Genomic DNA, 13,497 nt, shown 5'->3' with positions numbered 1-13,497 from the left:
CATTTGTATGTCTTCATTGGAGAAGTGTCTACCTTGACCAAATAATCTGCTTGGAAATTTCTGGCTCCTCTTTATAGCTGGATATGTCCGAAGAGCTGTTGATAGTCACTGCGTGCCTTTCCTCACTTCCTATTTTCTCCTTACCTGAGCTCAGTCATTTCGACCCCTCTGCCCAGGCCACTGGTGACCGCGATGTTGCCAAGACTGGTGGTCCCCTCTTTGATGCTCCCTCCACTGTGACTGTTTCAGCACTTGACTATGTTGGCCACTGTCCCCCTAAACTTTCTCTCTTTGCTTTTCTGGCTTCTCTCCTATATAAGTGATGTTTCTCAGTGATTTTGGTTGACTCTACTCCTTCTGTCCTTTTCTCTAATATTGGTGCATTTTGGGTCATGGCCCTGGGCCATTTTCATATTTTCTAATCATATTCTCTCCCTAGAGGATCTCATTTAGTCCTTTAAATACCAACTATATGTTGATGACCTCCAAATCGACATTTTTAGATCGGGATCTTACTTACAACTACAGCTTGGCATCTCCCTTTGGACACATAATAGGTATCTCAGAATTAACTGTTCAATACTCCACTCTTGAATTCTACCCCACCCCTACCTCCAATGAATATCGTTCCCAAAGACTTTGACATCTTCTAAGTAACACACCAGCTATTACTCAGTTGCTCAAATTCAAAGCTTCTGAATCTTTCTTGATTATTTTATCTTTCTCTCATCCAACATCCAACTCAAAAGCAATTCCTACCCATTTAATTTCAAAATATGTCCTGCATCTGTCAACTATGACCCAAAGCTTCTCTTATCTCTAATCTGGATCGCTGTCAAAGCTTGTCCCTCTGCTAACCCTCCCGCCTCCCCCACTCCATTGTCCACCAGCACTCAGAGAGATCCTTTAAGAATGTTACCAGTCCATCTCCCGACCTCACTTAAACCCTTCAGTGCCTTCCCACTCAGTGTATAACAAAATTCCAAGTCCTTAACATACCTTGCAAGGCTCAGTGTGTGCTCTGGCTCCGGTCTCCCTCTCCAACTCTCTTCTTGGACCCAATGGTCCACTGACTTTTATGTTCCACAAATGAGACAATCTGGTTCTTAACTCAAGCCCTCTGCAGGGCTTCCTGCTGTTAGAGAACTTTCATCAGGTTACCAAAGGGCTACATCCTTCTGTAATACCCATTTCAGCTCAACTGTCACCTCCCAGAGGACCTTCCCTGATGGCCTCTCCAATGCACTACTCCACCTTCCCCATTATGCCTTGTCACCTGAACTCACTGTATCTTCTAATCAAATACATGCATTTAGTAAGTTATAGTTTGTCTCCTGTCATTGCAGTTTAAGTCCAAAGAGAACAGGAACCTTAAGCTTTAGGTATTATTCTATTCCCTGGAGTTAATCCCTTGGCACATAACACATAATCAAAGATAAAACTGTGAAGTAGGAGCACTGACAGATCTATGCCTTCCAGTCACCATAATTCTGTATGCAAGGGAAGTATATATGTAAAAGCCATATTTTAACTTAACAGTTTATGCACAGCCTTCTGTGCACATCATGACCTCAAATGTTCCTCCTCTTTCATTCCTGAGATTATTGGATAATTGTACATATTTTCACCTTTATGGAAAACAGAGGTCTCTGGGAGGAATTTTCACATCCAGCAGCTGACATATATTAAATGGTCCCTAATATATTTGTTCTAGGGCTCAGAAAAGCCCTAGAACAAAATTTCTAGTGGTTCTAAAACCATTGAGGACACTCAACAACCTAAAAACAACCTAAAACAAACAAACAAAAAATCCAAAGATTAACACTTTTTGGAAACATATATGCAATTAACAAAATTCCAAAATTCGTTAAGTTCTAATTTTTAATTTAGTATAAAACTCAGTGGTTGCCTCAATTCAGTAATTACAATGCTAGTGCCACGTGAAGTGTTTTTATCCATGACTGCGCTCATGGTAAAAAATTATTAAACAGGTTCAATAACGTTAACACTTGAAAAGTCCCATGTTGGTAAGTATAAAGTGCTCTTTTCCTCTATTAACAGTTAAGTGGCCCATCTGTGGTTTCATCTGCAAGAAGAAAAATATCATAGAAGACTTGACACTTTGCCTTTGATTTTGGAGTAAACATACGTTTTCTCCCACATATGATAAAAACCAGAAGAATGGATGATGCAAGCGGAAGGACTGATTTTGGAATTCCTTTCTATTGGGGTTATTTTTCTCATATCAAGTGATGTCGAGCTTTCTTGAATCTTTTGACTACATTATCCTTTGCCTATTATACAATCTTGCCAGCATCAAAATATTGCATCACGGGGTATAAAAAGTAGGCGGTCTCCATGAAACACTAAAAATTCCCAGAGGCCAAAAATACCAAAACCAGATGCTCTCCTTAGGGCACAACTTCTGTTTTCTGTGCTTCTTTTTATGTTAGCAGCATAGATTAGCTCAGGATAAGCTACAGCAACAAAACTGTTTCCCAGGTGTTTCTCCAATAAGACAGGTGAGTTGCTTACCATAAATGTTAGATGGGAATTTTGCTCAAGTTTCTCACATAAAGGAAACTTCTGCAGAGTTTTATTTTACCATTTAGCTTTTCTGCTGTCATGATATAAATAGACATTTGCATATATTTAATTCAACAGAAAAATCTCTGCTTGATTAATTGTTGTACCCCTATTTTATTTTTTTTCCTGCAGAGCAGAATGTCTAACTTGGTACAGGATGCACAGATAGTCATTAGTGCTCTTTTTGTGAGGGGCTATTACTAATCTCCTGTTGTTCTGCTCTGCGTTAGGCATGGCATTCGACAGTGAGTCCTGGGAATCCTTCCTCTTTGGTCTTGGATCTGTAATTGTTGGTTTCTCTTTAAAGGAGCCAAAGTACACATTCACAAGATGGCCCTCATTGCAATCTTAGGAAATATGTACTGATTTCAAGCATTTTAACTGAAGTACCTATCCAAAAATACTTCAGCCTTATTAATATATTTTTTCTGGAATTGATTTTCATTACTCATTTGAAGGAACCTGGTCAAAGGGTCATGGTAAAATGCAGCATCTGGAAATACCTTGCCCTGGAATTTCTCAGTGAGGCATCACATACGAGCATCCTGAGAATTTAAGTCATCAGTATGAGACAACATGGTGCAAACCATGACAACCGTTCTTGAACTTCCAGATGATGGACACAAATGGCGAACACTTTGAAACTACTAGCCCTTTCATGAAACCATGACTCTTCGTTTTTTTCAACTTTCAAGCAAAAGGTAAGTGTGATTCAACCTCTCCCTAATGTGTGCTGAGGATGAGGTGGTGATCAACCTTCACGCGAGTGTGGCCTCTCCAACGAGACAGGAAATGATGTCATCTGTCACTTAATACAATGGAAGAAGGTGGTGACCAAGAACAATGTAAGCTATGACTTGCATCTATAGCCCTCCCTGGGGAAGGGCTACCAGATAAAAACCGTCCAGGTGACGATTTAATAAACTAGAAAAAAAGTGGGCTCACAAAATAACATATTCCGTTGGCTGGGAGGAAAGCGTGGTTAATAATCTTTGATGATGCAAGACCCTGAGCAGAGCCTGCATATCGGAACCAAACTGCATGTAGGGCACGATGTTGTGAGTTTCCATGTTCCGTTACCCCAACTGGAGGCACCGCCCACCCAAAGGTCTTGGGTAACATTTATAACGTTTCCTGCTCGAGTTCTTCAGGAGCAGAACTGAGAAAGTCTCACCGGCTGGAACTCTTGCTGGCCTCTTGATGCCCACTTTGCTTTCCTGGAGAAGCAACGCTATTGAGGTGCTGCAGCTCGGACCCCGCCAACCAGCTCCTACTGAGATGACAGAAACTGGGGGATGCAATGAGTCCGGCAACATGAGCCGCCAGGATTGCCTCACCCTGTCCGTTCCACAGGTGAAAAGGAAACTCTTAAACTTGGGGAGATGATGTGAGTAGAAAGAGTGTTGGGGACAATTATCCACCAACTAGGCAGACAAAGCAAAACATTTCTCTGTCCCATCTGTTCGCAGCAAGGAAGAATGAAGCCCACTGGGGCAGGAACTCTGGGGATGGCCTGGTCACAGGAAACCCTCCCTCCAGCCCCCTCGACCCCTATGGCCCGGCCAGGGCAGCCGCAGACTTCCGTGGTTGAATGCGAGCTCTGATGCCATCAGTGTACAGTGGCCAGACCGGTGACTGAGCGCTGTCTGAACAGGACGCCGTTTGGGAGGCGGAAACTGTCTCTTGAACCGGGCAAGGGATCAAGCACAAGCTCCATCAGAGAAACTCAGAAGTTAAGAAATCGGACCAATATTACAGGGAAAGAGAACAACACCCACGTCAGGTCAGGCGGTCGGCCCCCAGAGTGCACCCTCCTCTCAGCCCCTGCACCACAGTGTGGCAATAAAGCCACGGACAGAGTCCACTCGGTGGCTCCGCGTGTGAGTGAGCTCCCGCAGAACTTCCAACACTCCACAGACGACACTCTGTTCGTCATGATGGCGCAGCACCTAATGATCAGATCACGTCTGGTCTTGTCATATGCTTTCCTGTTTCACCAGTAATGATAAACAACATAGTTAATGAAACAAAACTCCTTCATACCTGGGAAAATCTCCAGCTAACCCATGCTCAGAGATCACTCCAACAAAGCTGCCACGAACCAACTTGAAAGGCAGAAAAAGCCGCACTTACTAGCTGAGTCGTCTTCTGTAGGTAATTTGGACATTTGGACAGTTCCTTTTTCTGGATAACGTAGGAAAAAGGACTTCGGTCATCAAGTTCATCCAGAAATAAAAAAAGATAATGGCTTGGAGAAGAGGACCCCATCTTAGTCCCTGGAACCCGGGATTATGTCACCTTACATGGCAAAACAAGAACGTGGCAGATGGGATTAAATTAAGGACCTAGAGATGGGGAGATTACCTTGGGTTATACCTACGGAGGGAAGCAGTAGAACTAGAGGCAGACAGAGGGAAGAAAGTACAACTGAGAAATAGACAGGACAGAGAAAGATGGAGAGGAGAGGAGAGGGAGACTAGAAGATTCTGTGCTGCTGAATTTGAAGATGGAAGATGGGCGGGCTATGGCACCTTGAGGAGGCAGGAAACGGATTCTCCCTCAAAACCTCTGAAAGGAGCCAGCCCTGCCAATACTGACTTTAGCTCATGAGACTGATTTTGGACTTCTAACTTCCAATGATGAGAATAAACTGTTCTGTTTTAAGCCACTTCGTGTGTGGTCATTTGTTATAGCAGCAACAGGAAGTGGGTCAGCAACAGGAAGTGGATATAATATATACAAAGTACTAAAGAGACTACCTGATACATTAGAAAGACTCAAAAAAACTTAGTTCCTTCTTTTCTTCTTTCTCTCATGAAAACAGACGAAATATAGCAGCCCAAATCCAAAACCACTTCAACAACACTTTTCCTGGCATCCTCAATGACTTATGTCACATGATCAGCAGTGCCCTCATGTGACCTGCTGTCATGCCAGGATGAACATTATCTACCCAACCACGAACACAAAAGGACCAGTTACTTTTTCCACCAAAGTCTACACAGAGGAAAAGCAATTAGTCCTCAAGGAGAGCCAGGAAGCCTACTGACTCAGTAAGCACCCCTGTCCCCCCACCCTGGTTTACCAGGGCGCTGTCTGTGTCTTCCTTGACTGGTGCTTTCTACTGGGATGCATACTCTGTCATACTCAATCTATAGCATGGTTCCAGATGAAGGAAGATGATGTAAAAATGCTCTGATCACATTACTTTAAAAGAAAGACAACATATACATGCAAGAGGGTTTGTTTTCTTTTCATTAAAAAAGCAAATCCAGTTTTTACAACTACAGAGGGAAAATTTATTTCCACTGCCCATGCGGTTAGGAGAGAAAGTTCTTGTTTTGCTCTGAATCCAGCTCCCATTAATTCTGGAGAGTCTATTACATACTCCGGGGAGAAACGCTCACTTGTTTTCTCAGCTTTGATAAAGAGCCTTGTATCACGCTGACACAGTGCTCAAGAAACGGCTGTGGGTTTTCTGGCAGGACTGAAACTTAACACAAGAATCAAAACTCCCCGAGGAGATACCTTCTAGCCCCAATGGTGGCCTTGATGCTAATGCATTACATCTCCCACCTGGTATAAAAAAAAAAAAAATCATAGTTTTTAGTGTTTCTACATGACAGCATTTTCAGGGGAAGAATATAACTCTTGAGAAAAACTCTGTGAACATTTTTCATTCCCTCCTGTCCCCAAATCTCACAGCACAAATAGTCACTTTATTCAAACATGGTTTTAGTCTCTAAAAATTCATCTCATTTGCATCTAGGGGAAATATCACAACATCCGAAGAAAGGAAAGTAAAGAGCGGAGCAGAGTTTAAAAGGTTTCAGAATTCCTAGACATCTCCCAACAGCATCAGCTGTTACAGCCCCCAGTGGGGTGTCGACGTGGGGCCTGCTGGGCTCACCTGACATTGACCTTCCTCTCAAGGAGGAAGGTCGGTTGAGTGACCCCGTGAAAGAGGCTCAGGAACAACCCAAGATGGCGGCTTCTCAGCCTCTGGGAACGTTAGCTCCCTCTGAGGCAACGGCCGATGTAGAATACTAACATGGATGGCTCTTGTTTTATCCTAACAGATGCTGAAGCAAATTCTTTTGCTCAGCACACACCCCTGTCCTTGAGTGGAGCATCTGAAGGACACTGCTGGTTGCCATTGTGACTACGGGTGGAGCCAAGACCGTGTGTGGCAAAGGCTGGGCAGGAAGTGACACGTGGACCCCGTGGACTATAATTTGGTCTGCGGCTGTACCAGCACCCACCGTCTCAGAGGCTGACCCTCTGTGTGAAGGACACACAGATTGCCGCTGCCTAATTTTCATGTATTTCCTTACATCTATCAGATTGTGTCTTACTGATGTTATTAACTAAGAGAAGTTTTTGTTCCCGCTTAACTACAAGTCAGTCTGAAGAAAGTACGAGCATTCATTCTAACTCTAGAAACACATTTTCTGAAGCCCTAACAAGAAAAATACCACATTCTAGGCACCAGACCCTGGGCGCTGACTCCCAACTTCAAGAGCAAAGCACATTTGTGGTATTAGATTATATTTTATTAAACATCTTTACTACAAGGTCTTCTTTTTCTTTCACAGTGTCCCTTTTATTTCACTTATTTTTTAAAAGGTTCCTTTGTAAAAAATCTACTAAATGCCCTTATAATGTCTTATAATACTCTCATGATGGCCCCCAAATTCTCTGGCACACAGAAAGCCACAGCTCTAATTCCCGAGCTAGTAAGGTCACCGTGTGGCCACCGGACTACTGGGAAGCCACCGTGAAAGGCTGGCACCCAGTTCTGCTTGCTCAAGGACTCTTCAGAGAAGTATGTAGTGCAGACGAGGTCAGTAGCCTGACTTACGCTTTTGTCAGAACGGGTACTATAAATATTAGGTTATATAATCTGTCTACTTGGAATGTCAGTTCCCTCAGCCTTGGTGCGATTTTGAAGCAGATTCAGGAGGTGATGGAACAGGAAGTTAAATATGTCTGTCAGGACCCACCTGACAGAGTCATTGCTGTTTGAAGAAGGAAACCATCTATCCTAAAACATCAGGACTCTTCAGGGAAAAAACAGTCGTGTGGAATTTTCTAGAACCCAGATTTAAAATACTACTGGAATACAGGTGAATGAAAACATACTGTATAACGGTCCCAGGTTAACTGCCTATACTTCTTAATGTTGGATCCAGAGTTTGATATGCATAGAAATCAAAGAACTAAACATTCATCCCTAAATACCTTTGCTATACATGCTGTAATACAAAATGCTGCTTCTTTAAAGATTTACTGATTTGAGAGAGAGAGAGAGAGAGAGTGCAGGGGATGGAGGGGCAGAGGGAGAGAGAGGCTTACACAGACTGTGCTAAGCACAGAGCTTGATGCGGGACTCGATCTCACGACCCTGAGATCATGAACTGAGTTGAAACCAAGAGTCAGACACTCAACCGACGGAACCCCCCAGGCACCTCCACAAAACGCTGTCTAAAAATTAACTACGAGATTTGTCGATAATACCAGTGAGAATGCGATATTCACAGCCATATTTCCAGTGCCTGGACTCACTCCTGACCGGCGCTCACTCGTCGAATGAACTGAACTCCCTGTTTTCAAAACGGTACTAGATCACGATTCTTCAGTCTGTACACAAATAAAAGTCCAGCATCGACGTTTAAGGGATGCTTTTTCGCTGCCACGACTGTGATACATTTTGGAGCAATTTTATAGAATGGACGAACTCGGAACAATTTAACAAATACTATGAAAGCATCTTCCGTGTGCCCATACGGACTGGTACAGCAGGGCCCGGGATGAATGCTCTGGGCGGTGGGGGGTGTATTCACAGAGGCTCCTGCTACTCGTCCCCTTCAGAAATGGGAGCTGAGTTCCTGGGGACGATACCAGAACCCAAGAAAAACAAAGCCCGTCGCATGCTGTCCCGCCATCGCCTGAAGTCCAGCACGTTAAGACAGGGCCCCTTGTATATTTATGGTTTCCCCTCCAAAACATTTCTGTTTCCCCTGCTCTCCACCATCCTTGATGACACTGTGGCTTTGCCTGCCACATGTCCTTCTCGCCCTCCTCTCCCTTTCCCAATGCTTTGTCATAACCCATGTGTCTCTCTGCTGTGCATTTCTGTGCACACCGCTCAGCACAGGACAGCCCCTGTCACGGCAACGAGCTCCCTGCTGGACCCTCCACCTCAACTGCTGTCACCCCTCTCAGGGACAACTCTGCTTACTTCCCACCACATGGACAACAGGTGCTGTGGGAAGCACTGTGGGGCAGAGGGGTCTCAGACATTAGCTGGGGAAACGCTATCACCGAGCACTGTGTAGTCACCAGAAGCGAGGATGTGCACCAGGCATTATTCTTATTATTATTATCAATAACCACTCTTACTGGAATGTCCAGCCACGTGGAGGTGGCAGGCGGTGTGGTGCTAGCCTGTGGGGGATCCTAGGGCCCCTGCGTCTGGGTCTGCAGATGCCATCCCTGAGCACAGGCAACCAGAGGATCCGACTCTTGCTGAGGCCCATGGTGAGCGCACAGCATACTCAGTATCGACAGAAAAATGTAACTCACCTGCTGCCGCTTTTCAAATTCCAGCTTGATTCGAGACTTGATACAGTTGCACGTGTCCTGGTAGGTCTGTTGCAGGGCGAGCTCCATGAGATGTTTGTGGTACGCGCCCGCCAGGTTCCCACAGATGAAAATGATCACGTTGGCCAGGATCTAGAAAGACAGAAAGAGCCGCTCAGGAGGGCGAGCGTTGCTAACTCGGGAGCCCAACACCCGCAGAAGCAAAGTGAGCTCCCACAAGAGACGTCTCCACGGGCAGTCAATTTCACTTGTCTCCAGACTCACATTTTTATTTGCTTTAAAGACAGCTCTTGCCTTCAGGGATTCGAGCCCCTTCTGGGATCCACGCCCTTTGAGAGATGACTCTGTGGTCCCTGCCTTGTCTTGGCGCTTAGCCATGGGATTTGCTGTGGTTAGTGCAATGGGCAGGGGTAACCGAGAGAAAGTATGCGAAGTAAGAAAGTAAGAGCGGGGGCGCCTGGGTGGCTCAGAGGATTAAGCCTCTGCCTTCGGCTCAGGTCATGATCTCAGGGTCCTGGGATCGAGCCCCGCATCGGGCTCTCTGCTCAGCAGGGAGCCTGCTTCTCCCTCTCTCTGCCTACTTGTGATTTCTGTCAAATAAATAAATAAAATCTTTAAAAAAAAAAAAAAAAAGTAAGAGCGTAAGTGAAATTACTGAGTGCAGAGGCTTTGGAGGCCAGCACGTTTCCGGGTGGCTCTCCTGTACTTTGTTAGCGCGATCGTGCTCTGGCTAGCCCACTGGTCCCAAGAAGATGAGAGGCTCATGGAACAGAGCCAACCAGACAGCCACTGGGATTCTGTGGTTGTTACAGAGCATGATTTCGGTAACAGGTGACTGACTGCCCCAGGCTGCTCGTGCACCAGAGCTGTACTCACGGAGCCCGGGTGAGTGACAATCCTTCTTACCTTATGTTTACATAGGAATATGGTAGACTCTCAAACCATGTCACTCACTACTCTTTTGATGATAAAAGTTCACATCTGCAAAAATTTGGGGTGCAAACAGAAAAAATACAAAGAAACACTAAAATGAACCTGTAACAGTCCTGTCCAGGAAGAACGCGTTGCTGTCCATAGGGCCTCGTCCCCACACCATGTCCCTCTGCATCCTGAAAACTGTTGCCAAACTTTGCTTTGCCAAGACTACTACCTTGTTCCAGAAGGACCAAATTCATTCTGAACGCAGTGTTTTACTTTGCTTTTTTTAAAATTTAATATTTGATCAGATATTTTGTAGCTCATAAATATTCTGTGCAAATGGGATTTGGAATGCTTAGATAACATTCACTTCTATGGCTGTGCAAGAATTTAGTTTTATTCATACTATCCAACACTTTATTAATATTCTTTGCATTGGCACACTGTGACAGTGGCCACCCTGACGTATAAAGCTTTGGCTCCAAGCTTCATCTTTTCCTTGAGTCGATTAGTAAAACACATGGAGTCAAAAGCCATGACCATTTTTAAGTTCTCGATATGTACTATGAAATGGCTCTGAGGACACATTCCATTTATATTCTCACCAATGTAGGACATGGTTTTCTCAGCGTGTACTCCTACCCAGCACACTAGTCATACAGAGCAAGTGACAGCAATGTATAAAATGGATCCGTACGGATTTCGCTCTTATGTGTTTAGGGCAAGACCTGCAGGTCTGTCAGATCGTGGGTGGTCACACCTGGGTAAGGTGCCCCATCGCCCCATCCAACACATGACCTCATGTGTCACCAAATAGGGCACTACCAGCTTCCAGAAGCTCAGCATTCTTCTCTGAGAACCTCCTGCTAACATCAGCTTGCTGCTCCTGCTGACTGTCTGACTGGAGAGGCTGTGAGAAGGATCTGACCTTGTGAGTCAAGCGTCTGCTCCTCTCAGTGGGGTCCTCCCTCATCCCCTCTGTTCTAAGACAGCAGAACCCGTGGGCCCACGTGCTCCTGTGCTGGGAGCAGGAGGAGGTGGGGTGATTCAGGGGAACGGTGTCCCGTCCCTGGGGCCCAGATCCAAGCCACATATCCCAACAGCTGTAATGGTAGCAAAGGTGATATCCTGTTCTCCATCCCCCTGATGTCTTTGTCTCAGTCTCTATAGGTTCTGAATACAGGTGGAAAACAGGACTCCTCAAGCCTTCAGAAACCCATCTTGGGGATGGAGCGCAAAGCAGGACAGGGTTAGAAACGGGAAGAACGATATGATGAGCTTCTCTCTGGAAAAAACACACCCCGCAGAAGAAGGGAAGGGTTGTTCAGACCAGAAGGGCCCTCCAGGTGTCCATCGAGCCCACAGATCCTGGACGCAGAGAGCTCCTACAGCTCACCCACGCTCTCACAGCAGCCCCCGAAAATGTCCTTTTAGGCAACCTCATCCTTCTCCCATAGAATGGACAATTCAAGTATTAACTCTGGGTCTTGCTCTGTGTGTGTGTGTGTGTGTGTGTGTGTGCACATGTGATGTGTACATGTGTGATTATACATAGGATCTATGTCATGTGTGTATGTGGTATGTGTGTGTGTGCATGTCACATGTGTGGTGTGTGTCATCTGTACGTGTGACCCATGCATGTGATGCATACGTACCCCTGATACATCTCCGTATGCCTTGTGGGACAGATCTGTGTCTATGCTGTGTGGTTTGCGTGATGTCTGTGTGCACATTATGCGTGTAATTTACATACGCCGTATGCAGTTTTACATGATGCATGTGTGCCATGTATATCTCTGCGAGATAAATAACATGCCTATACGATGCGCTCGTGACCTCTATGGAAGGCATGCGCACTGCTGCTGGGTGTGTGAGTGTGAGCCCTGACCCAGAGCGTGGGAGCAGGGGGGCAGCCTTCACTGCCATTTCCGAACACTTCTAACTGCAGGGCCCCTTCCTCCTGGAGCCGTAGAGCACCCATCGCCTCTGTGAACGCCCATCACGTGAGCACAGGGGCTTCCCCTTCCTCCCGGAGCCATAGTGCACCCATCGCCTCTGTGAACACCCATCACATGAGCACAGGGGCTCGCCGGTGTACTCCTGGCTCCCATCAGGGGAGAAGTCCTTCTCTAGCCACCGGGATCAATCTCGGTGCCCTTTCCTCCTGCGCAATGGTAATTCAGCAATGCCATACTCTGCTTCTCCAAAATGATCGTCTACTTTGCTAGATTTTCCCAACCTCGTCACTGCTGGATTTGCTCTGAAGGACGGTGCCCCAAAGAATGCAGACAAAGAGGAACGCCAACACAAACCAGACTGCTCAGAATTGGAAAATGCTATCTCTTTCCTTATTAGGTACAGCTGAAATAATAACTTAGTGATTATCTAGGGGAGATTTTTCCTTTCCTCCTTAAAAAAATGCCTTCAAAGCAGAAATGTCAACATTTTAGGAAGTGGAGTCCTCCAAAATGAGAACCAAATGTAAGCAACAGAGCCTGATGACGCTATCCACTGTCCCCGGGAGCCCCCATGGCAGGGTATAGGGACAGGGCCTTCCCTTGCCCTCCTGGGGCCACTTCTTCTACTCACAGGGACCTCAAGAGCAACAGGCAGCCTCCACCCATTTGGGAGCCACTGGGACACCTGCTGCACGCCAGCACTGCATCTCTGAGCGACTGTCACCGGGGTGCGTCACCTCCCCCTCCAGCTCAGGCCAGCATTTGTGTGGTCACACAGGCCTCCTGGGCCCCTGCCCATCGCTGGTGTGGTCACCAGGTCATCTGGTGGGCGCCTTCAGTATCACTACAGAAATCTACAAATCTGATCAATGTCCTACATTATCTTTCTTTCAAAGGGGTGCATTCATAGAATGACTTTGTATAAAACCCAGGACACCAAAGAAACGATTCAGTTAAAATATTCTTTTCAAAAATAATATCACAGCATTTTATTTTCTAGAAAACTGTTAGGCAGAACACATGATGAAAAACCCCATTTTCAACTACGCTGGATTTGTTTTATAACATCAAACCGTCGTGATGCCTTCTTTTATCTCGTCGCTCCATTTAGCTACTTTTGCATCTGTCAGAAAACAGGAGAGGGAACTCGGCCTCCCACGGGATGTCTTGGAAGAAAACAAATTGTTTAGGGTGAAAACAGCAGTGAAAAGTTTACCCTGAAGAGTCAAACCAGGCCTTGAAGGATCTGGGATCTGCGCGAGTGGCAAGACTGTTCGACCGGAGCTCTCCCCACTCCCCGCCCGCACCTCATGTAAGTGGGGGTCCACCGGCCACGCTGCTCAGAGATCCTCAGAACTGAGCAATCTAAGCATGCCTTGCATCTTTTCATTCTCACAAGAGCCCAGAAGATAAAACCACCGGGAGGATGGAC

General features: G+C 45.9%; 1 protein-coding gene across 1 annotated transcript in view; it reads right to left on the bottom strand.

The window, feature by feature from the left end:
* Window positions 1-13,497, bottom strand: part of LOC111153427 (adenylate cyclase 2) — a 406,431-nt gene that overhangs the window by 188,778 nt on the left and 204,156 nt on the right. Inside the window, exon 4 of the mRNA XM_022512437.1 lies at window positions 9,172-9,321. Within this exon, the coding sequence (XP_022368145.1) occupies window positions 9,172-9,321 (150 nt within the window). The remainder of the gene's footprint in view (window positions 1-9,171; window positions 9,322-13,497) is intronic.

This window comes from Enhydra lutris, unplaced genomic scaffold (assembly GCF_002288905.1).
Source record: "Enhydra lutris kenyoni isolate GAN:26980312 unplaced genomic scaffold, ASM228890v2 scaffoldscaffold32, whole genome shotgun sequence".
Taxonomy (NCBI): Eukaryota; Metazoa; Chordata; class Mammalia; order Carnivora; family Mustelidae; genus Enhydra; species Enhydra lutris.
This window is presented reverse-complemented; position numbering and strand designations above follow the sequence as displayed.